The sequence below is a fragment of the Hypomesus nipponensis genome, chromosome 4 (genome assembly GCF_054491055.1).
Source record: "Hypomesus nipponensis isolate SF chromosome 4, ASM5449105v1, whole genome shotgun sequence".
In the NCBI taxonomy this organism is placed as follows: Eukaryota; Metazoa; Chordata; class Actinopteri; order Osmeriformes; family Osmeridae; genus Hypomesus; species Hypomesus nipponensis.
The window spans coordinates 15,935,418-15,959,000 of NC_140364.1; the positions used below are offsets into that span (position 1 = coordinate 15,935,418).

The following is a 23,583-nucleotide window of genomic DNA, read 5'->3' on the forward strand; positions in this document are numbered from 1 at the left end:
CACAAAGATTAAAGTTCTGACTGTTGAAATACAGTACAACAAAGTGCATAGTTAATGTTTGCTCATACATTCTGTCATGGGTAGCGGCAGGATGGAACCGCAGCTGTAGCCTCTAATCAACCCCAGACTGGCAGTTCAGAGGAGCGGAAAATGGACGTCAGAAATTTGGAAAAATATATGTCTGTCTAGGCTGTTTAGGAGTCGTGCAGTTTCTCATGATGACAGATAGAAACCACCTCAGGAGTTGCAAGGAACCGTAATGGAGACTATGAAACAATAACGAGTCAACGGGAAGTTAATTGTTGACATTTTTAAACAGGCCTAACAGCTTTCAGTTATGAATGCTAATATATGGCAGTTGGCTGTAGGCAACTCATGTAGTCTACTAACTCATGTTGTTTATTTATTTCAGAACTCCAAGCATTATGTATCCCAGCATTAAATGGGTCTAATGGAATTGCATTTGAATGCGTTTGACAACACTGATTAACAACTAATAATAATTTGACAATTCGCATTTTCTTTTAAATAAGTTTAGTTTATCGTTTATATAACTAACAACCAAATACGTGAAAGTTATGAGTTGACCTATTTTTTTTATACCAGATATTGCCTCTGTAGTAAAGTGAGGTAAAGGGGCGGAGATAGGCCCCCTGCGACTATGACGGCTCTGTACATGCGTGTTGAGCTGGCTGCCTGAAAGAGCGTCTCAAAACTCCCGGAAAGTTTAATCGTGCGGACGGTTTTACCAGAACCTAAAAAGACAATTTTCGTTTTGGTAAGTTTTGACCAGTCTAGTTCTGTATTTTTTGTTATATAGTTGCTGTCTACATCAGATGGTCACAAAATAGACCGGTAGTTAAACAACAAAGACACATTAGGCTGCTGTACGTTTTAGCTAAGATTTAGGCTAAGAACGAGTATGAGAAAGTCATTAAGGTTAACTGGAGCTATCCATAGGAATACTGGAAGACACATTTAGCCGACTAAAAAAGATGACGAGGAGATATTAACACTAGTAGGTATGTTAATATAGAACGTGGAGACATCAGACATGAAATAATTAATAGCCAGGCAGTATGAAGTACAGTTTCAAGAAATGAATGGATACGGTACATCAGTGGTTTTCAAAGTGTGGTCCCTAGGGGAACCATAGCCAAGGGGTTTGCAAAATAATTTGCCATAAACAATAGCATTGGAAAAGTGTGCCGTGTCATTAAAAAGTGAAAAATATATAATAATCTACAGATGGGGACCATTTACAGCAACAAAACAAGCATATTGTGTCCAGTTAAGAGCGCAAAGGGTATGCAGAATGGATGTTACGATTATTGGGGGATCCTTGGAAAATGTTCACGTTTAGTCATGTACATTTAGTCATTTTAGCAGAAGCTCTTATCCAAAGTCTCTTCTGTTCACCCCTGTAAGGGGTCCCTGGCCCCAAAACGTTTGAGAACTCCTGCTCTACATCATCTGTTCCTTATCGCCTCGTTCCCTGCCTGTGTCATGAGCCAGTAAATATTCATAGGCTGACTGTCTAAAGGCTGGTCACATCCGACCCCCTGTTTGAACACCCGCATAGGATATGTCTTTATTTAGAAAAAGGAAACCAAGTGCTGAATTGAGCCGATCGGCAAATTACCAAATACCAACAATTCGATCACCATTTCTAACCCAAAGCACTTTGTCATTTTAAATAATTGGTTGGTTAAATACATATTTAAACAACCTGCTGTATCAACTATCACATTATTTGCATGACATGTCTAAATACAATAGCCATATTGCATATTTGTACATGAAACCATGTATCAGTTCATCTGCGTTCAAAGCTCCAAATTTAATGATCTGTTTTATTATTAGGGATCTTTGCTGGAATTTCTTTGCTTCATAATTAATTGTATTCAGCAACCCACCTCAATAAGCCATTCAACAACCTGGGGAGTGATGTCATGTGTTGACTTCAATGCAACACTCATGGGATCTAATGGAAATAGTTTCCACATGTTTTCAGTCAAATCTGTATACATAACATCATGTTCAATTCAGTTCCGATAAAATGAACTCATGATTAAGTCACTGGCTATTTATCCCCCTGTGAACAAGCATCCGATGTTGGCTGAGAAAGAACTCCACCATTATTTTTAGAGAAAGGAATTTGCCTTTCTGGAAAAGAAGAAAAGTGCATTTGTTCACGTTTTTTTTGTTCCAACATTGGAAACACATGATTCTGTTACTTTTTGACCACAGCCACATTCCTTAAACATTCCTTATTTGGCGAAGGTTGGGTCTGAGTACAATCACTGGAGGATAGCCAGACACATCGGCTAGTCAGGGGAGATAGACGGGTGATCAGGCTGAACAGATCAGAACCTGACCATCAGGATCCTTCCTTCAGAAGAGTCAGTCAGTCCTTCATCAAGGGCTTGTTTTGACTCCTCACTGGGAACATCAGGCTCAGTTAGCTAACATGCAGCAGGGACACAGCCTCTGCTGTGACCAGTGACACCACCACCATCATGAGCTCCTCTCCTGGCGCTATGGTGATGCCAGCTGTCTCCCCTCCAGAACACACACCTCAGTCTTCTGGCTCTGCTTGCAGATGGAGATGTTCCTCCTCATGTGAGATAAATAAATCAGACACGGCCGTAGGAGTGCTGGGGCTTCTGGGAAGATAAACATGCTGATATTGTGAACACCAGGGGCAGTGGGGCTGATCTTCTGACTGGACGTCCTTCTGGCTCGCAGCAGTAGATGGGAAATATGTTTACATGTATATTTGTTCTGGATAATCATAGTTGATTGTGTTGACCAGGGCAGTTTGGTTTACTTGTGTTGAGTCAAGTGTTCCTACGGAAAATTATACCAAGTAAAACAAAGTCTTACCAAAAGCTAGTTTGCGCAAAAGATACCAACAATATGTTGTTGCTTTTTTTTTTTACTCCCATAAACTTACAATAAACTGTCAGACTTTTTGATGTAGTTTAGATACAAGACAAGTCACCGTCACCCAGCAACACAACAAATTTATAAAAATGTCCTCAAAAAGACAATGGTAAATGATTGCAGGGTTTAACTTTCTAAACGGTAAATCTTTGAAGCAGCAAGACCACATTGAATTGATGAGAACTCAGTTCAAAGACAAATAAAAATAGTATTTTTATTTATTTTGTTATGTGTTTGGTGCCATGGCAGTCTTGTGATCCAGCAGAATAACTCCACAGTGGCTTGTTGTGCTGGGTTGAAGGACAGAGTAGTCATTTGGTAGCTACTGGAAACCAGGGTTTCCTCTTCTGCCTGTATTCCTGCCCCTAACCATGAAAGTGTTACATTTCCCAGGGTAGAATGGTGCTGTGTGACTGTATTGACATTCCTCATAAACTCTCTTGTACAACTCTACAAAGTAGGAGTTGTTCTCAAGTAAGAAGTCTTCTCTGTTTGAATGGTATGGGATACAGCGTAATCCACATGGTTAAAAAAAAACTAAACAAGTGTGGATTTAATGACATGATTTACCCGTTTCCTGTTATTGACCCAACTCTTTGGCGTCTATGAGCAGTCAAGAGTCTAACTGAATCTGCGTAAGAGCTGGATGCATTACTCAGTTGTAAAGTTCTCTCCTGTTTGGAAGGACAAAACTGTTTTCTAAAGTACTCTACATCCCAAGGCCACTGTATGGAGTAGGACACACCGGAGAGCCTGTGCGCTAAATCATTTTCAGAGTGCAGGTAAAAGCCTTTCATGGGTACTTTTACTAGTTTCTCTTTCTGGTAGAAGTCCCTTTCATTGGGAAACTTTGCAGTTGTGTCTGTAGCTGTTTCTGTACCTGTATTGAGATGATTCTGCTTGAGAGAAATGTCCGAGTGAAGCCACCAGTCCAACGGGGGCAGTAGTATGTTTGCAGTAGTATGTTTGGTGTGTGTTTGTAAAGCAGCATGGACAACTTGATTCCCCTGCTGGGAAACATGAGCAGAGTAGCACACCACCTCAGAAATCACCTGCAGGTCCAGCTGGCACTGCTCTGAAGACTCCCAGGTTGGTGCTAGAGGGACAACGCCATGCTTTGAAGGAAAGAAAGAGGGGGAGGATGAAAGAGAAGCGGAGGGAGAGGGAGACATATGGAGTGAGAGTGAGAGGTAAAGGGAGGGAAACAAGGAGAGGCAGGGATAGGGAGGAAGTGGGAGAGAGGGGGAGGAAGGAGGGAGAGACAGAAAGAGGTCTGGTTGTCGACCAAGTTTGAAGAGTGTTACTGTTTGGCTTACAGTGTAAAGCTTTTAGTTGATGTCTTTAATCTCTCTCCAGATTATATATTATATATACATATATTACATTTACATACATTTACATTTATTCATTTAGCAGACGCTTTTATCCAAAGCGACTTCCAAGAGAGAGCTTTACAAAGTGCATAGATCACTGATAATAACAACAAGATAGCCCCAAAGCATTGTGGGTAGCCAAAACAAGAAGCACACATTGTGAACAACCAAAAAATAAGTGCCAAAGGGAAGAACCATAAGAGCATGTAGTTAAGCAAGTTACAATTAACAACATGAATCGCTAAGTGCAAGTGTACCTGTAGAAAAGCAGCAACAGTAAAGTCTCTGGTCATCCCAGGCTGACATAACCTCGGCCGTGACACAGACGGATCAATGAGGAAGAGCTTCCGTACATATTTAAATCGTGTTGGGTGAGACATTTCACTCCAAAAGAATGTGAAAATGTCTTTGTTGTTGGTAACTGTAGCAGGAGGTCTAGATGACGTTTCAGTTTGGAGTGAAAACAGCCCTAGAGGCCTGGAACAGAGAAAATATCGATCTAATTTTAAGAGAAAATGCAGTCTCTTACTGTAAACAGTGCAAGATTATTTGTAATTTTTTTTATGGACAATTGATGTGAATCATCATGATAAAACGTTACAGTGTCTAAAACTGGACACCACAGCTGCAGAGCAGAGAATGCATTTGCAGAAGTTGTCACGCAGTAAGACATTAAAACCATGCCCGGAAGGAAGGCCATTGTTGTATCAGTGCTGCGGTCGTTCTACAGATGGAAGGCCCAGAATAGAAACATCAACCTCTTGACACCAGCGAGGAAAGTCACACAGCTTCCCCCCGGCCAGGCCATAAAGTGAGTCCAAACAGACACGGCTGGTTTGGGCTCATTCATGTTTTGGTTTCCATCCCTGTGCCTTTGACCTTGAGCGCTGCCTCTAAAGCAGAGGCGCTGCCTCTGAAGCAGAGGCAGTCTTGTTAGGGAGGATACAAAGGCTGATGCCTCTGTGACTTATGAGGTTTGTAAAAGTTAAGTCTTTCTGGCTGTACTTGCATTGATTGGTTGTTCTAACTAAAACATCGAGTTCTTCATGTGCAATGTGTTAGTCAGACAGTCATGCTGGCGTTTTAGGGACCAGGTGTAATATTAACCACAAGACCTGTAAAATATCTGCTCTGTCAAGTTCCTTTCATGAGCCGAGGTTTGCTTCCAGCTCGTCTGGCCCATGTCAGGGCAGCTGCTCACAGGTGGAACCAAGAACCTTCATGAGGAGCATAGCGCTGGTTCAGGAACCATGTGACGTGTTTCAGAGTCCCCCAGGGGGTCCCCCCCCTCGTGAACACAGCCTGGCTCTATGCAGCTCACCATCCTGGCCTGACGTATTAAAAGCCTTTCAAGTCTTTCTTTACCCAGAAGACGGAAAGAAATGGTAAACAAACCCTCGTCCAAGAGAAACATTTATATGTGTGTGCCTTTAGAGTCGTTGACTAATGCCGTCGTTGGCCAGGGGAATAATGCAGAACTCACAAATGATCATGTCATTCCTTGTATGATGGTGACAAGTCTTATGGTCAGAAAAATGTATGCCCATTTTGGCAAAAACATTGGCAAGTCGCCCCTGTGCTGTTTGCATTTGTATGTATGATGGAGCCTTTGGTAAGTTCCCCAAATTGTTTTCTTGAACATGCAATTGCAAGACAGTTGATCTCCGACCCAGCTATCCACACGCCCTGAGGTTACACACACTGGAACCCTTTGCCTTATTTTCAGGAGGACTACAGTCTCAAAGGCAAGCTTTTGACATAGAAAAAGCTGTGTCATCATAGCTCAGTCTGCAATTCATATTATTTATTGCTCAAACTGCCATAAAATATTTCCTTATAATGAGGGGGAGGTAGGAAAATGATGTGAGAGGAGCAACTAATTCACAAGAGAACGAGAGGAGAACATAGGAGAATGTTAAATTACATATTTATTTTGGTCACAACTCTTCCATTGAAATGTATACTCAGCCCTATCTAAATTTCTTATAGAAAAACACTTGATCGATGAAATAAGAAAAGCGAAATAACCTTTTTTTCGTCTGTTTACCTCCTGGGTCACCTCACTTACTTTCTCTCTCGCTCTCTCCCTCACTCTGTCATTTTTCTGCTGCACTCTCTCCCAGCTCTCACTCCCCCAGCCAACATCACCTTCAGGTTGTCATCTGTCTCTCCAGGAGCTGAATCGGCCATGAGTGAGCCTTTCGACTGTGGGACCTGCAAGGAATCCCTGTACGGACGCAAATACATTCAGCTGGAGGAGGTTCCTCACTGTATCCCCTGCTACGATCGCCTGTATGCTAACACCTGTCAGGAGTGCAAGCAACTCATCGGACACAATGCCAGGGTAAGCTGTGAGCGTGTGTGTGTGTGTGTGTGTGTGCATGTGTGAGCATGTGTGTGTGTGCGTGGCAGAAGAGATACATGCGTTCTCCGTCTCCAGAACTGAACCGAATTTCAGTGTGTGAGAGTGTGTGAGTCTTCATTTGTTTGAGGGTTGGTGCATACTGTTTCCAGCACTTTGATGAAATACCTGGTAATCTGGCGTCACGTCTGGGGTCAGATGGCTGATCAGTTAAGGAGTCAGGCTATTAATCAGAAGGTTGCCGGTTCGATTGCCAAATGACATTGTGTCCCTGGGCAAGGCACTGTATCCTACTTGCCTCAGGGGAATGTCCCTGTACTTACTGTAAGTCACTCTGGATAAGAGCGTCTGCTAAATGACTACATGTACATGTCCACTGCCTGGTAGTTTGGCGTCACGTCCTGCCAACATGGAGACCTGTTGGTTTCTTCTCTCTTCCAAACATGCGGAACACCCATGTGCGCCACGGGCAGCCAGTGACCCGTGACTTATGGACTCTCAGAAGGAGAAGCAGTAAATATACACCCAGCTTTCTTTGGCTCTCTTTCCTCCACACAGTACATCACCCCCGCTGTCCTGCTCTCTCCACTGGGGCTGTTTCTGAGAAAAGCCATAGATCAGACTTGTCTTCCTTCACCCAGACCATAGTGGAATCATTAATAATAGGGGGTGTTTATCTAACAGTGTTTGCTTGCTCTGCAGCTAAACTCAAACACAAGCAGGACACTCCTCTGAGCAGGGCTTCAGTATTTACTCCTGGATACTGATGACTGTGGAGAGTAAAACTATGTTCAACAGCACATAGTTGCCTCTAACAGCCTGTCAGAGGTCAAGATTGCACACAGTAAAGATTACAAGGTTTGACGGTGGTCAATGGTCTCTTAAACTCGAATGTTCTTTGTGTGGAATGCCCTGCACTAGCTCTCTTCATTGCCTCCCCCTCTTATCCCTCCCTTTCTCTCTCTTCCTCCCTCTCCTCCCCTCTCCTCTCCCTCTCTCTCCTCTTCTCTCCCCGTCTTAATCCTGTTTATCTCCTTCCTCCAGGAGCTGTTCTACGAGGACAGACACTACCATGAACACTGTTTCCGGTGTTTCCGCTGCGAACGTTCGCTAGCAGACGAACCCTTCACCAGCCAAGAGGAGGCGCTGGTCTGCAACGACTGCTACTGCAACGAGTTCTCCTCTAAATGTGTGGCCTGCGACAAGACCGTCATGCCAGGTGAACTACACTTCCCATGATGCAGTAGGGCTGTGATGGCACCATCACCTAGTTCCCTTGACCTGGCAGCATGTGCAGGCTGTCACAGTCTCAGGTGATGAGCTGTCACACAGGTGTGGGAGACACAAAGAAGCTAACGAGTTCTGCTTTTGCAGGATGTGACAGCTTAGATGTGACGGTGTGATAGTGTGTTTGCTCCACTGGAAGCTCCACTGGAAGCCTTCCAGGCAGTTGAACCCCCAGGGGCCTTGTGGCCGTGGCACAGCACCAGTGTGGGGGGGTCGGATGTCTGGGGAGGGTGGGGTGTTATTTCTGTGTTTCTTCAGAACTGGGTGTCCATTTTGTTAGCTTTGTACTGTGTGTTGGAATGCAGTTAAATGCTACACTGCCCCCTCGCCCCACTTAAAAATGCAGTCTGACCTTCCTACCAGTTTCACTGCCAAGGCGTGTAAAACACAGGCCGTGATAAAGAGATCTAATGTTCAGTTTCAGACGCATGAATGACGCTTTTAATTTGCTTCTTTTATCACCCACTTGAAGTGCGCGTTTGAGACATTTAAAAAGTTGTGCACTTATTCAGTTGGAATAACAGTACATAGAATGTTGAATTGAATTACGTCTTTTTTATCCCGTTTGTATCTGCCTATTATGTGGTACTCACAGCTTGTCAGGGCTAGTTGGCTTTATATAAACGAAAGCAAAGTGTCTGTAGTCATGGTGAATCATCTCTGCCATGTTCTCAATTTACGTGTTAGAACACTTTAGGCGTGTGTCATAAACCAAAAGGTGTGTGACATTCCCCAACAACGTAGAAGCTAACCTGGCACACAAATTAGCAACTGTCAAACTGAAGTCTGTTTCTTCCTTCCTCACTCTCTCCTTCTTTTTCTCCTCTCTCTCTTTCTCCCTCCTTTCTCTCTGTCCTTTTATTTCCCTTCTTTTTCTCTCTCCTTCAGGCTCCAGGAAGCTTGAGTACGGAGGTTCCACTTGGCATGAGGACTGTTTCCTGTGTCACGGCTGTGAGAAGCCCATCGGTGCCCAGGCCTTCATCCCAGACAAGGAGTTCTACTACTGCCTCCCCTGCTACGAGGGCAGGTTTGCCCCGCGATGCACACACTGCAAGAAGGTGAGCTACCAGTCCCTCACAATACAGCCATGGGGGTGATAAGGTGCGCACCATGTATACTGAGGTCTTACCACAGCTGCCTGGGTTCAAATCTGACCTGGGCCCTTTGCTGCATGTCCTCCTCTCACTTTCTCCCTGCCCTTCTTGTCACCCTTCACTTCCCAATGAAGCATGAACCCTAACCTAGTCTGGTCGTTAATGGTTCTGTGTCTGGATCCCTAACCCAGACCCTGGCTCAGGGAGGGGTCACCTACAAGGATGAGACGTGGCACAGGGAGTGTTTCCTGTGTACGGGCTGCAAGACCCCTCTGGCAGGACAGCCCTTCACCTCCCAGGGAGACAGCCCCTACTGCGTCAAGTGCTTCAGCAACCTGTACGCACAGAAGTGTGCCTTCTGCAACACTGCCATCACAGGTTGGTTGGGTAACAGTCTTTTGTGCCAAAGTCTTTGACAGACTCTGCTGGTTTATGGGCCACTTGCTGTCATTATCAGGGCCAAATCCAAAGTTGTCGAACTGAAAACAAACACATGGACTTTGTGGTAGGAATGATTTATTGGTGATGAAACTGAAAACAAAGTCTTGCTTAATCCTGGCATTCTCTACCAGTCCAGGCAGAGAGGCGAAGCACCCTACAGCACAGACAACACAAGGACCGCCTTCTGCGTTTATTTCGAAGGTGTTGCACAGAGAACACAGAGTACCCAAAGAGTTGGCAGATCTGTGTGTGTTATTAAGTCCTATAAGTTCTATCGCAGTTCACTTTTGATATCCACTGAGCTTAATGTTAGGAATCTTTGTGTCTGCGTGAGATGTGCCCTTGTTTTGCAGAGGAGAGAGGCATCATTCATCCATGTTTCAGCATCTGACACGGGTGGTGTTGTGTTTGTCACGTGAGATATTGTGTTTGTCACGTGAGATGTTGTGTTTGTCACGTGAGATATTGTGTTTGTTACGTGAGATGTTGTGTTTGTCACGTGAGATATTGTGTTTGTCACATGAGATGTTGTGTTTCTCTCCAGGGTTCGGGGAAGGGAAGTACGTGTCGTTCCAGGAGCGTCAGTGGCACCAGCCCTGCTTCAAGTGTTCTCGCTGCTCCGTGTCGCTGGTGGGCGCCGGTTTCTTCCCTGACCGAGATCTCATCCTCTGTAAAGACTGCAACAGCGACGAATGAGCTTCGCCCTTCCCTTCCAGGAGCCACGGCTGACCAATCAGATGCAGTGTTTCATTACCAGACCTAAACGGCCTCTAACCCTTTAACCTTTAACCCCACGGGTACCGAGTATACAATCACAGTGGAATATTTTTGTATTGCATGCATGTCTTTGTTGTTGACTGTGTGTTTCAAACAAAGCTTATTGAAATGTATGTACAGTCTAAATGCAGCAAACGGTATATATCTTATAGCCACTACATGTATAATTTCATCATATATTTATTATGTTTTCTTGTGCTCTTGCAAAAAAATCTTGCTTGACTTATAAGAATCAAGCGGTCACATGTTATTTGTAAAGCTCTTTTCTTTTTTTTTTACAAGCTCATGCCCAGAGATACATGGGGAACACTCAAAGAGAAGTGTACCAGAGAGAAGTGTACCAGAGAGAAGTGTACCAGAGAGAGAAGTGTACCAGAGAGAGAAGTGTACCAGAGAGAGAAGTGTACCAGGGAGAGAAGTGTACCAGAGAGAGAAGTGTACCAGAGAGAGAAGTGTACCAGAGAGAAGTGTACCAGAGAGAGAAGTGTACCAGAGAGAGAAGTGTACCAGAGAGAGAAGTGTACCAGAGAGAGAAGTGTACCAGAGAGAGAAGTGTACCAGAGAGAAGTGTACCAGAGAAGATAAAGGTCTTCTTCAGACAGGTGGTGGGTCTGTGTTTATGGTCTCTTCAGAAGAATTTCAAACAGACAGAGCATCAAAGGAGAAGGCAATATAGGTGATGCCAAAGTGTGTCATTATCTAGTAGACGTTAGGTATATGCACAGTTTGTACAATATGATTTTGCAAGTATACAAAAGTATATTTTATTCCAAAACAAAAAATGTCACATTTGTGTTATTTGGTAATGAGAGCTTTGATGTCACTATAACACAATTGTTGTGCCTTCTTTACTGTAACAATATTATTTTTATTACCAGTAATAAGATAATTGTATGTTATAATTGTTACAATCTGCACTTTTGCATGAAATAAAGATATGTTCTTAAATCTGAATATTGTGCTATTAAGGATGGATGTACAATGTTAAAAAGTCCACAATAGTAAAATAAGTTTCAGGATTTGCATGATAGGTAACTTACTTCCTGTTGTGTATATTTTGCAACCAAAAGTAATTCTATTTCAAGCAGACATTAACTTATTAATTAATGTTGATCTGTTACCATTCTAAAATGTGTGATCGTGCAGCTTTCACAGAAGCATCGCTAGGCTGCTGTGATCATGTGACTTTCCCCTGAAGTCCAGTGAGAAACAACATTGACCAGAACAAACACTTTCATTGTCAACTAAGTGAAGCAAAGCAAGATGTCACCAACATCTGCATCTTGAACTGAATAATTGTTGTTCTGTTTGTTGGTGTTGCACAGAGATGGGAAGTAACAAAGTACAAATACTTTGTTACTGTACTCAAGTAGATTTTTCTGATAGCAGTAATTTACTTTTTTTTCTTTCAACTTTTTACTTTCACTCCTTACATTTTTTACACAAATATCTGTACTTTCTACATTTTGGAGCAGAGCAGATTTGATGAGGACTCTATTGTGCTCTGCTCTGCTCCTGCTCTGCTCCTGCTCTGCTCCTGCTCTGCTCTGCTCTGCTCCTGCTCTGCTCTGGGTTCCTGTGTTCTGTTCTCTCCCCTTTCACTGTGTGGGGAAAAAGTTTTGAAAGGTTGAACAAGTATTTTGGGAAAAACAAGTTTTGAAAGGTTGAAAAAAAAAAAAAAAAGTTTGGGAAAAGTTATGAAAGGTTTGACATTTATTTAAAAGTTTTTAAACGCTTGAAAAAATATTGTTAATTTTTTTTCTAAAATAGGTTTGACATTGATAAGTACTTGATGAGGACTACTAGTGGAGTCAGATGGCTGAGCGGTTAGGGAATCGGGCTATTAATCAAAAGGTTACTGGTTCAATTTCCGGCCATGCAATTGGACATTGTGTCCTTGGACAAGGCACTTCACCCTACTTGCCTCGGGGGAATGTCCCTGTACTTACTGTAAGTCGCTCTGGATAAGAGCGTCTGCTAAATCAGAGGTTCCCAACCCTGGTTCAGGGCACTCATGTCCTGTATGTCTTAGATGTTTCCCGCTCCAACACATTAGAATCAGGTGTGTTGGAGCAGGGAAACATCTAAAACATGCTGGACAGGTGTTCCCTGAGGACCAGGGTTGGGAACCACTGATAAACCAATGTGCTAAATGACACTGTACTAAACTCCGCAGTGCTCTATTGCTCTGCTTTCATCTACTCTGTTTTAGGCTTCTCTGTTCTCCTCCTCGCTCCTCGCTCCTCCTCCTCCTCTCCTTTCAGTGTGTTGTGGGGGGATAAAAAAAAAAAAATTGTATATGTATATAAATTATGTATAACCCTTAACTTTTCTGCTTCACATGTCGCTGCAAGTCTCTGTAACAATACTTGAGTTCATTCCAACGATCCATAAACTGAAAATCCCTGCATCAAGACTTATTTGAATCCTCACAAAACCCCCAATCACATGAGATCATGTTTCTGTGACCCTGGCTTTCCCATGACTTCTTCTTAAAAACGTTTGACCCCGTTAGTGGGGATGTGGAGGAGAGGCCTTGTTTGGCCAGGAAAGGAGGCGGGCTGTGTTTGAGACGTAGATCCACAGCACCCACACAGCACCGCGGCGTCCCGGTGTATCAGTGCTCCTCTGGACTGTGTTCAAGAGCATTTTGCCGATGGCAGCTGCTAAACAAATCTAAATAACACATGTGACCACCCACAGGCCAAACCCAACGACACACTGTAGCCTGCAGACACACAACGAGGAGTGTCTGGGCACGGCCATGCAGACAACAGTACAAGACACTGTGGGAATTAGATTACAGCTGCATCCCCACAGTTATTTCAGGAAAACTGTGTTTATGAATTTCGTTTGTTTTATGGAGAAAGAAGATGATATATTGCTGTCTATCATTTAACATGACACAAACCATGGCTCAGACTGGAACTGGAAGAGCCCTCCAAACAACAATTAAAAGGTAAAAGGTCATGTTACCAGTTTAAAGTAACATTTTCTACCTATGACTTACACATGACTCACAGGCTGAAACCTAACCTGGTCCAACCACAGCCTCCTGTCTGGATTCCAGAGCTCCAGACTCAGAGACAGCCACACCAGGGCTAGACAATATCTCAGTTCTACCCCGCGTCACGTCCAACAGTCACCCTTCACGAGGGACCCAGCAGGTCTGCTCTGACGGAACACTGACTGAGCCTCCAGAAGCAGACCGCTGTGAGGTGAGAGGCTGAGAGGAAGAAGGAAGATATAACACTGTGATGCTTGAGGACATTCCTCTTGAAATGTGACTCTGAAATAGTGTGGCGCTGAGGCACCATGAAACCAAGAAACGCATTCCTGGGAGAGATGTTTCCCAGATAGCCTCTCTATTGTGGCTGTCAACAAGTCTCTTCTGCTGGGTGTCTCCAGTCAAGTATGATGGTGCCTGGCAAGTCTTTAGGCACTAACTGACACAAAACAGGGCAAAATATGGCTTTTTAAAATCTTTTTTGGCTACAAAGGCTGTTTTTCATAAGTTTTCAGGGAGGCAGAACTAAGATCATACTGTAGTTAAGGGATCATCCTACTGCCAAGAGAATGGTGAGACTCAACACACCACTCATATGATTAAGGATAACCATACAGCTGGATGAGAACATTGGTTCAGCCGCCTCTTCATAACCTTGTAGACACCTTTAGAACAGCAGCCATTACAGATCTAACGACCTCTAGCTCCACCTGGTGGGCACATCTGATTCATCATGTTGCTACTGAACAGTTGACAATGTCCTTAACAATTACTCTCAATTACTATGAAAACATGTTATGACATATAGCCTTGTAAAACAGTATATCGTATCATATGTCCAATCAGGACTGACTCCAGAGTGTTTCCTGAGCTTTTATCGATGGGATTCAATCCAAATGTAAATATTGTTGTTAAACAAGCGAAGTCTGAGAACTTTCAGAGAAGAATGCAGCAGTGATGTCATGGATCGGTGTGTAAACAGTTCCTACTTATTATATCTGGACTGGGCTAAGCTGTGAGGTAAAGCAGAAACCAACCATGATGCCACCTTTGACTCTGGGTGAGGGAGACTGGGGGAGGAGTCAGGGAGGAAAGTGAGCTGTGAGCCTGTCATACTCAGGAGCTGTTGTACTATACCTGGGACCAAGAGCTGTTGTACTATACCTGGGATCAAGAGCTCTTGTACTATACCTGGGACCAAGAGCTGTTGTACTATACCTGGGATCAAGAGCTGTTGTACTATACCTGGGACCAAGAGCTGTTGTACTATACCTGGGATCAAGAGCTGTTGTACTATACCTGGGATCACTAACGTGGAACTGCTGTGAGACTGTTGAACTCACGCTGCAGAAACATGGATAACTAGAAACAGGAGTTTCTCTGCATGTTTTATTAAAATGGATGCAAAACAAATTTTGAAATAAAAAAAGGTACAAGATGATTTGTGGATAGTCTACAGCTCCAAAACACTTAACAAAATGTCAAACTGGTTTTCCTCCAGACAGATTTTGCGTCACATAATAAATACTGAAATATACAATGTGGTGTGAGTTACATATGCAACCTCACCTTGGTCTTTAGCAACATGCAGGACAGACACACTTTGGACATGTCTGCCGAAAAAGGATGAAGACAAATCTAGTGATCAAACTGCCGTGAGCAGGGAGAGGTTCCATGTCCAGAATGCAAGCTGCAGAAATGAAGACAGCTAACAAAGTCACACACGAGATCACACAATCCAGAGAGTGTCTGTTTCACTGCCGATGCAGTCTGGCCTCCTAATCTGGAGAGAAATCCTCTTCATTAAGTAGAATAGTCCTGTAGAGAGATAAGAACATGTCAAACGCCCTCAGAAACAAACCCACATTCATTTTGAAACTCAACAACATGGAATGAACGAGTTAAGCCCATTGTGTTTTAACGCCCATATAGAATCAGAACTGGGAAAGCACGCTGACACGTCTCATTAAAACTGGAGAAACTTACCGTCCTGGGTTTCTTGTTCACTTTCATGTCGAACCTTAAAACAGACACACAGAAAACAGCAGGATTTTAGCCTTAGTTTCCAGGTCCCTTCAGGGTTAGTAACACTCAACAGTAACCATGGTAATGACAGACATCAGCACTACAGTAAACTCCAGCTAGAGAGACTAACCCATATGGATCATATGAACAGCTAGGGTGGTTAAAGATGTCTATTTGTACTCCACCTTGGGCCTGCCCATCTCATTTTGGCCGGAAGAGCAGCTTTTTTCATAGCTGGAATAGGGGAACTTGACCTTTGGAATGAAACCCAGGATCAAGAAATAAGCTGAACTTAAACCCCTGTCATAAACAAATGGTATCTACTGGTGAGTTTAGAACGCTCTCTACCCAAATGTATTATTGAGTGCAACACAGAATACAAACATATGAATCAAGAGTAAGAGTTATTCAGAATGGCATGAAGAAAAAAAAACTACCAAAGCCAACTATCAGAGCTAGTGTGGAGCGCAGGGAGGGGAGAGGATGAGGTCACAGGATGTAGCACCACAGGAAGCAGGAAGTAAAATTCAGACTTACTCAAAGTCATAATCAAACATGGCAGAAGGGCTGGGGGCAGCATTAGGGGAGGAAGAGAGCAGCAGTAGTTAGTACCAGCCCGACTACAGGGTAATGCAGTCTGTCATCATCACCAGGCTAGAAACAGGCATCAGTAAAAGGTTCACAATAACCTATGAAGATATTAAGAAATGGTCATAAATTCCTTCCTGAAGACACTTTTCTTTAGGCCCTACAGACAAGCCTATTGACCCTCAATGAGGAAGGCACATTAGCATATCAAATATCAGTATCTGTAAAACACTACTATCAATACCACGGCAAAAAGAACATTGAAATTCAGCTTCACCTGATTTTGGGAGAAAAATCCATCGTTGGAATTGAAAATGTATTTTTTGGTGGAGAACATATTTCTTTATTTTTTCTGTTAAATTGCTAACCAGATTTTTTTCATACTTCATAAATAACTTTCAAATGTATATTGAGATTTTGCAAGTGTAAATCACAACAAGGCTAGTTGCATGAGGTGAAGAGTTAATTCAAACCTGAACATGCAACCAGCAGTTAACTAAACAGAGGGCCTGTGATAGCTATACATGTATTTGTTTATGAAATAATCATAAAGAAATGTTTGCTACTGTATTATAACATGATTGCTCTCAACTCCTCTAATGTTACTGTAATAAAACTCAGTTGGCAGCTGGTTAACCTCCCCAACTACCTGTCAGCTCAGTTACCCAGCATGCACTGAGGGAGGCAACACGTCAGCATCACACTAGGAACATGTGAAGTACTAATAAACACACTATGCCACTCTTTATACAGGTCAGGATGTTTCTCATGTGTTGGGCCACTGGGTCTTAGTCTAGGGCTGTGCTGCTGGTGTAGGGCTGTGCTGCTGGTGTAGGGCTGTGCTGCTGGTGTAGGGCTGTGCTGCTGGTCTAGGGCTGTGCTGCTGGTGTAGGGCTGTGCTGCTGGTGTAGGGCTGTGCTGCTGGTGTAGGGCTGTGCTGCTGGTGTAGGGCTGTGCTGCTGGTGTAGGGCTGTGCTGCTGGTCTAGGGCTGTGCTGCTGGTGTAGGGCTGTGCTGCTGGTGTAGGGCTGTGCTGGTGGTGTAGGGCTGTGCTGCTGGTGTAGGGCTGTGCTGCTGGTGTAGGGCTGTGCTGCTGGTGTAGGGCTGTGCTGCTGGTGTAGGGCTGTGCTGCTGGTGTAGGGCTGTGCTGGTACCTGTGCCTGTTCTTGTTCTTTCTCTTCTTGTGACTGCTGTGGTGGCTCCCCGCTGAGGCGGAGGCCTTCTGGGGCTTCAGGTCCTGCAGCGCCGCGTCCGGATCCTCCGTGTCCTCCTGGCTCGGCTCGTTCTCCTGGTTCTGGAGGTCTGGAGACGTGTCGCTCTCTGTACCACTCCCCGGCTCTCCTGAAACACCAGGGGTCACACACAACACCAGCTCATCACTCAGAACAACACTAGAGGCTGGACTGTGTTCATGTGACGTGAAGTAACAACTCACGCTTCTCATTCATGTGATCTGGTATTCCTCCCAGCGCACATACAGCCTGTTAACAGAGAAAAGGGAAATCTACTTACTAGTGCATCAGGTGAGTATTCCACAGGTGTATCAGGTGTGTCTAGAAGACTGAAAGAGACCCTCCTCAAGGAACTTACCGCAACAGAAGTGACAGAAGACTTGCTGAACAAGCGCTCTGCCTCCTTAAATTTTCTGTTTCTTCTATCAGTCTTGCTGTTAGAGTTCCTACGGTAAAATCACGTGAATGTTACACGGGCATGTATAAATAACCGCTTTATATCTGACCAGTGATTTCTTCATGCCGTACTCACTTTTGGTTGGTGAGGTATCTGTCCCAACCTCTGATTATATTCCCATACATCTGAGTGTCTTCCAAGTAGCTGCCCTCGAAAGCATATATCTGCCTTTCCAAGTTCACCAATGTTTCCTGAAAGAGTGTTCAAGTTAGAGACGAAAAAAGTATCACCCATCTAGCCAGCTTCATGTGGTGCACACAAGACATGTAATGGGCAAAATATGACAGAAACGCCGGCGTGTGATACGGGACCGAGGGCAGAAAAGAATGGATGTGGTTGTTTGTAGCCGCAGCAGCTAGCTGGCTAGTTAGGAGTTAGCCAGCTAACTACTACCATGGCGGGATACAGCACTACGACTGAGAGGCGTTAGCTACTAGTAGTAAATGTCTCAAATAATGTAATGTTATTCCTCAGATGGCCGATTGTAGTAACGCTGGAAACTATTTGGCTCGATTGATTATCGTATCTTGCTATTAGTTTTGCCACTGGCCACGAAGGAAACGACGGTAGAAGGCCGTCGTCGAAATTCGATTGCTAGGTACGTTTGTTTTATCAGAGTACGGCGCAAAACATGAAATATCACGTAGCGTGGGCCGCCACAGTGTAACACTGCTGTCTAAACAAGCTTACCCAGAAAGGTTTCGTTAGCGGCCTGGCTAACTACAGTACCTGGCAGGATATTTTAGCTCTACAAATGTTACGTACCACACCAGATAAACGGATGCAAAGAAATAAAGCGAGTTAAAATACATATTTGGCTTACAGCAAGTTCTTGTTTCCTTTTGACCAGTTCAGACAGCTCCCGACGTGTGTCTGGGATCTGCGGCGGGGTCGCTTTCGCATGCATCGCCATGATGAATGTCTTGAATAAACACAATAGCGGCGCGGCCTAAATGAGACCCGTAACATTGTTTCACCACAGACTGGCGCTAAAGGACAGAGTACCACTACTCTGATTTCCAATCCGAATCCACAGTTCTAGCGACATAACTTTTAGAGTACTACTCCTTCCAGCTCTTCGCATTTACCGAACCAGAAAGTATACTCATTGTCATGGCAACATATCATAGGAGGTTTTTCAGTAAATTCATGTGTTGACTATCTTTCTTCATAAACATTTTCAATGGTAAGAAAAACGTAATTTCAACAGTCTCCGTACTTTTCACCGTTAGCATTTATGTTTTGCAGTGTTTTCTTATGTTGGTTTGTTTTGTCTCTTCACCACAGACAAGCATTGCAAGTGTTTCCCTTCAATCTGGTTGAAGCAATGAGGAAAATACATAGGCCTAAAGACTTGAAAGAAAGTGAGTGAATGTCACTTTGCCTGCCTTAAATACTTTACATTCTTAAATGTGACGTTGCATAATAGTTATCATACATTGATCCAGGTTACACATCCTCAATACCCACAAAATACCAAACAGTAGTCATAAGCAATGAGGAGAAAAAAGGATTCTCTTCACAAACCAAGAGGTTCATTTTAACAGACTGTCAGGTGGGCAACCCAACAATGATCAATTATGCATGCGATTGCCAAACATCACACAGAACAACCAATAACTGATTTGTTGTTCTCTGTTTCAGGATGTGAACCCTGGGCCAGGTTCATACATGTCTCTCAGGCAGGCTGATATTATCAGCCCGTCTTACTCCAAGAAAGGCACTGGAGGCCTTGCATCCCAGGTCAGACATGGGCACAGAAATCTCTCTGCACACAGATATCCTCACGTGTTTCTTATCATTGTCAGACATGTGAGCTCTCAAATCGGCAAACTTTGCATCTATATTTAGTTGTAATTATGTGAATCCATATTCAGTGATTTCCTGTACATTAAGTATTGTTCAGATGCATTAGGGATTGTGATGTGGATGTTTCACCTGTTGATTCCGCCCTCCAGACTGTCAGGGTCCCCCGCCCCCCTCAGAGGGGGATCCCAGGTCCTAATGCCTACAACCTGCAGTCCTCTCTGATCCAAAGGCACAGCTTCGGCAGGGGGGCTTCCCGGACCTTCAGGCCCCCCGTCGCTGTGCAGCTCCAGGAACGACACGAAGCCTCACCTGGCCCTAACAAATACAACGTAACTAAGATCTGTATTCTCATAATAAGTCAGGTCATTCAAAGCGTTTGTCCTTTTATGAAGTATGAAAATATAAGTAAAAATAAATCAATTCATGTTACTGAATACAATGTTTATGTTTTTCTTTTGCTTATCATAGGTGTGTTTTGATAGAATCCAGAGAAACACCACAGTTTCTGCCAAGTCTGTATTTTTGTCAAAGACCACACGCAGTTCTTTCACCTTACACTCGAAAGGGCCATCCCCATGTAAGAGTCTTACACCAAACACTGCCTGTATCTATAATACAGTGCATGGTGTTGTGTACCCTGCTTGACGCAAGTTATCTTGTGTATGTTGTTCAAGGTCACTACAATGTGAACGATGCTGGAAGTCAGAGTAGCTCCAACATCTCCCTCTCCTGCTTCAGATCCACCACCGCCCGGATCCCCTCCTCAGTGACCCCTCAGGGGCCTGGTCCTGCCACCTACAGCCCCTACCAGCCCCCGGAGCCCCTGAACAGGACCACCCTACCGTGAGCTCACACACAGTATAGCACCATCACGGTCTTATCATCCCTCTGTGTAGGTTTCAAATGATCGTGAGTCGTTGCTTGGAAACCAACTGTGTTCAAAGGAGGAAGCATTACCTGAGGATATCAGCTGCTCCCGTGACTCCCCCCAGGAAGCCCCCCCTCCCCGGCCCCTGCCAGTATGACCTGGGGGTGTACGACCAGCCGTCCAGACACTGCGTCTCCAGCGCTGTGTTCGTGTCGTCCTCCAGTCGATGGCCCAGGGACAGGCAGGGCCCAGCAGCCCCTGGACCAGGTCTGACAGCCCTCCACACTCACACAGATAACACTCTTCAGGAGCTTGGAATATCTGTTCAATTAAGGCCCAGATTCGCTTTAGGAAATGTAGCCATTTCAAGCCAATTCTCTATTCGAATACTGACTAAAATATGATTTCCCTGAAGAGGTGCTAGCCATTGAAGCGTTCATATGTAAACCATAATATACACAACCACCAACAAAATCCATGAAGTTAAAACAATGTCCGATTAATCTCAGTGTCCTTTTCCCTTTCAGGTTTCTATGAGCCAGAGAAGGTGTCAAAGCAGTCCTTCTTATACAACCGCTCTAGGAACTGGATTCCTGCATAAAGCTCTTTGGCAGCACCTGTGTCTATGGGTGTTTGTTTTTGTGAAGTGTTAACCCCACACTGCTTGGCACTGATTGCAGATCTTTCAGACTAGACTGTGTTTGTGTGACTTGGTATGTGACTACCTAAATCTCAATTTCACTATACAAATCAACAGGTTTGCTCCTTTTGTCTCTATATTCCAAATGGAAAAAAAACTGAATTGAGGAATACTAATGTCAAAACATATTTTAGTTATTTTGATAATACATATATTCTTCTAATCCCTATATTGTATAATCTGATCTGAATATATGTCTTAAAATAGGATCCACTGGGCAGCATAGTCCATGTCAGCTGTTAGTACAGTCAGCGTTACAGTCCTCGCAGGAACAACTGGGGGCACTAACAAGAACACAGCAACTGCTGAGCACAGGCAGGGGGAGGCCTGTATGTGGACAATGCAGCGGGCCTTTGGCATGGGACAACCCTGGACACATCAGGTCTCCTCAGATCACTTCCCCTCCTCCAGTCATCCAGTCCTTGTGTCCAGATCTGAGTTCTGTCAAAAGGAAAGGGAATCCAACTATTGTTGCAGTCTCACATTTAGAGAATGATGTGATGAGGAGAAACAGATTTCGGGAATTTTTGTTTAAAGTGTGGGGACCATCTGCTTGTGAAAAAGCAGTTGGAGATTTTTCCAAGCTCACATTCTCTGTGTTGTCTGTCTTGATACCCTGACAACTGCAGACATGCTTCACTCCCACACTGCAACAGCTGATACATCTAGATATCTGGTCATATGGTTACAGTCTCCAGAAACACATCTGAACTCCATTTAGGAAATGCCCAATGTGGTGATTCATCTGTTGTACTGTCACAATTAACCACATAACCTTAGGAATGCTCTGAGATTCAGGATCTCTGAAAGTCAAAGGGTTCAAGTATAAACATGTTCCTTCAAAAGAGCATGTATGAACATTTCATCCCTAAATAGTCAAAAGTAAAAACCAGTTACTGTTACTGCTTCTTCTGAATTACTCCAGTTTTATGACATGGCTGAAAGCATGTTGTATGACATGTTGTGTCGATCTACAGTCAGGTGGATAGTTTGCCTCCTTCACGAACAAGCCGGCTTCTTGTGAACTTCCAGGTTTAACACAAACACCCCAGTCAGTTCATGCCTTTACCGTCAGCACTGTCGGATGGTCGTCATCAGATCAACAAAGAACCTCTTCATTGATCCGGCTCATCTCCCGAAGAGCTGACTGGGGAACATAAATGGGGTGATTTGTGGGTGAGGGAGAAGATGCAGAGTTTGGAGGCAGAGGATGTGAGCCCTAGGGATTCATCATGACTTGACCAGTTCTATTTTGATCCTGTAAATGGCAGCAATACGAACATGATCTGGCCTGGGCCTGCTGCTCAATCATGACATGATTGTGTGTTGAAGCTTAGCAGAAAAGGGTTGGATTGCTGGACCGTAGTGTTGGTATTTTGTAAATGTTCCGATTTTGATCATACAGGCAGATGTACAGAGTGTGCTGTATTATGTGATCATTTTGCAACAATTGTGTCTGTGTGAGTGTATATGTGTGAGTGTGTGTGTACGAGAGCAAGCGGTTTGTTCATGGATGGGTGAGGAAGATTGAATGTCCTCGGTGCTTCCCTCTCTCCACTCCTGCTTCCTGGAAGCTCATTATCGACTGACAGAATCAGCAGCAGACTCGACCCCTCAGCTCTGCAGATACACAGCTACCGGCATCCAGTCAACAGACCCAGCGGTCATCTGTTAAGCGCTGATGAAAATACAGAGGAGAGAGAAAAGATTGTTAGGCGAAGAATAAGGAACTGCTACACCTTTGTAGACAGACACATTTAATGTTAAGGGTGAAGCATAGGTTTAACCAGAATGTTGTTAGGGTTACATTAAAGGTCCCATGACATGAAATGTTCACTTTAGGAGGTTATTTAACATTAATGAGTTCCCCTAGCCTGCCTTTGGTCCCCCAGTGGATAGAAATTTTGAAAGGGGTAAACCAAGCCCTGGGTATTCTTCTCCGCCTTTGAGAAAACAAAAGCTGAAACGCTTGGTTTTTAAAATGTTGGTTTTATGACGTCACAAAACCGACGTGACGTCCCCTTTCTCTGCTTTGTCCGCACAGAGAATTTGGTCCACCAATGACAAAATTAGCTACGACCGTGCGATATTGGTTTTCCTCAAGACATCATGGCTTGCAAACGACCAAAGCATGGCAGTTAGCCCCGCCTCTTTCTTCCTCATAGCCTTTAAAGCCACAGACACAGAAACAGCGCGTCCTGAGGAAAGCTCATTGTGGGACTGCTCGTAGTGGCTGTAATTCTGCACCAAGGCTGAATTTTGGGAAATAAACTTCAGATACAGTATTAGGGGACCACTAAGGCCTATCTTAAAGCATCCAAAAACCGAATGTCACAGGATCTTTAATATATGGAACCAGCTCACGTTACAGGGAGACCACTAACACACATTCGCCGCGAAACATACGCATTTCAAACATTTCTCACACCAGGGGCGAATCTAGGTTCCCACTTTTGGGGGGGCTAAGCCCCTAGATAAAACCTATAATTTTTCCTGTGACCCAGTAAAACTAGGGGGGTCTGGGGGTGTAACCGGTGTGAACTGGTGAAACTCACTCCTCAGGTATTTAATGGCCAATGGCTTTTCTTTGGCGTAGCTGGTAGTGGTCGCGCTTGGAA

General features: G+C 44.1%; 3 protein-coding genes across 14 annotated transcripts; 2 read left to right on the forward strand and 1 right to left on the reverse strand.

The window, feature by feature from the left end:
• Positions 1 to 668: 668 nt before the first annotated feature.
• LOC146295865 (four and a half LIM domains protein 3-like) lies at positions 669 to 11,234 on the forward strand. Of its 5 annotated transcripts, none has more exons than XM_084697063.1 (6): positions 669 to 778; positions 6,494 to 6,663; positions 7,726 to 7,900; positions 8,857 to 9,026; positions 9,254 to 9,440; positions 9,635 to 10,174. In XM_084697063.1, exons 2-6 carry the CDS (start codon positions 6,508 to 6,510, stop codon positions 9,760 to 9,762), a joined length of 816 nt encoding a protein of 271 aa, XP_084553189.1. In that variant the 5' UTR covers positions 669 to 778; positions 6,494 to 6,507; the 3' UTR covers positions 9,763 to 10,174. The 5 variants fall into 5 exon arrangements, with proteins under 5 accessions (XP_084553189.1, XP_084553184.1, XP_084553186.1 ...); XM_084697058.1 differs by having other exon boundaries at positions 670 to 778; positions 10,048 to 11,234; XM_084697060.1 differs by having other exon boundaries at positions 684 to 778; positions 6,443 to 6,663; positions 10,048 to 11,234.
• Positions 11,235 to 14,662: 3,428 nt separating this feature from the next.
• On the reverse strand, positions 14,663 to 19,723 carry meaf6 (MYST/Esa1-associated factor 6). Of its 7 annotated transcripts, none has more exons than XR_014753340.1 (9): positions 18,412 to 18,638; positions 17,664 to 17,779; positions 17,490 to 17,577; positions 17,335 to 17,380; positions 17,054 to 17,240; positions 15,850 to 15,879; positions 15,443 to 15,566; positions 15,274 to 15,307; positions 14,663 to 15,105 (listed from the first exon to the last, which is right to left on the reverse strand). XR_014753340.1 is itself a non-coding variant. In XM_084697071.1 (9 exons), the coding sequence occupies exons 2-9, from the start codon at positions 17,711 to 17,713 to the stop codon at positions 15,091 to 15,093; spliced, it is 519 nt and encodes a 172-aa protein (XP_084553197.1). In that variant the 5' UTR covers positions 17,714 to 17,779; positions 19,527 to 19,723; the 3' UTR covers positions 14,663 to 15,090. The 7 variants fall into 7 exon arrangements, 5 of the variants coding, with proteins under 5 accessions (XP_084553197.1, XP_084553192.1, XP_084553193.1 ...); XR_014753341.1 differs by having other exon boundaries at positions 15,498 to 15,566; positions 15,750 to 15,879; XM_084697071.1 differs by lacking the exon at positions 18,412 to 18,638 and adding an exon at positions 19,527 to 19,723 and having other exon boundaries at positions 15,498 to 15,566.
• Positions 18,703 to 20,993, forward strand: stpg1 (sperm-tail PG-rich repeat containing 1). Of its 2 annotated transcripts, XM_084697064.1 has the most exons (9): positions 18,703 to 18,774; positions 18,876 to 18,952; positions 19,037 to 19,143; positions 19,233 to 19,331; positions 19,547 to 19,726; positions 19,866 to 19,974; positions 20,072 to 20,240; positions 20,342 to 20,532; positions 20,793 to 20,993. In XM_084697064.1, the coding sequence occupies exons 2-9, from the start codon at positions 18,916 to 18,918 to the stop codon at positions 20,864 to 20,866; spliced, it is 966 nt and encodes a 321-aa protein (XP_084553190.1). In that variant the 5' UTR covers positions 18,703 to 18,774; positions 18,876 to 18,915; the 3' UTR covers positions 20,867 to 20,993. The 2 variants fall into 2 exon arrangements, with proteins under 2 accessions (XP_084553190.1, XP_084553191.1); XM_084697065.1 differs by lacking the exon at positions 19,037 to 19,143 and having other exon boundaries at positions 18,729 to 18,774.
• The last annotated feature ends 2,590 nt before the right edge of the window (positions 20,994 to 23,583 follow it).

Bases quoted from the DNA above. Each gene is read 5' to 3' on its own strand.
- stpg1 (XM_084697064.1), top strand. From the start codon at position 18,916: ATGAGGAAAATACATAGGCCTAAAGACTTGAAAGAAA. The intron at 19,144-19,232 runs GTGGGCAACCCA...TCTCTGTTTCAG, and splicing joins TCATTTTAACAGACTGTCAG to GATGTGAACCCTGGGCCAGG. The intron at 19,727-19,865 runs GTAACTAAGATC...TGCTTATCATAG, and splicing joins CTGGCCCTAACAAATACAAC to GTGTGTTTTGATAGAATCCA.
- LOC146295865 (XM_084697058.1), top strand. From the start codon at position 6,508: ATGAGTGAGCCTTTCGACTGTGGGACCTGCAAGGAATCCCTGTACGGA. The intron at 7,901-8,856 runs GTGAACTACACT...TCTCTCCTTCAG, and splicing joins CGACAAGACCGTCATGCCAG to GCTCCAGGAAGCTTGAGTAC. The intron at 9,441-10,047 runs GTTGGTTGGGTA...GTTTCTCTCCAG, and splicing joins CTGCAACACTGCCATCACAG to GGTTCGGGGAAGGGAAGTAC.
- meaf6 (XM_084697066.1), bottom strand. From the start codon at position 18,501: ATGGCGATGCATGCGAAAGCGACCCCGCCGCAGATCCCAGACACACGT. The intron at 17,780-18,411 runs GTAAGCCAAATA...ACACTCTTTCAG, and splicing joins AAAGGAAACAAGAACTTGCT to GAAACATTGGTGAACTTGGA. The intron at 15,308-15,497 runs GTGGAGTACAAA...GTCTGTTTTAAG, and splicing joins ATGAGATGGGCAGGCCCAAG to GTTCGACATGAAAGTGAACA.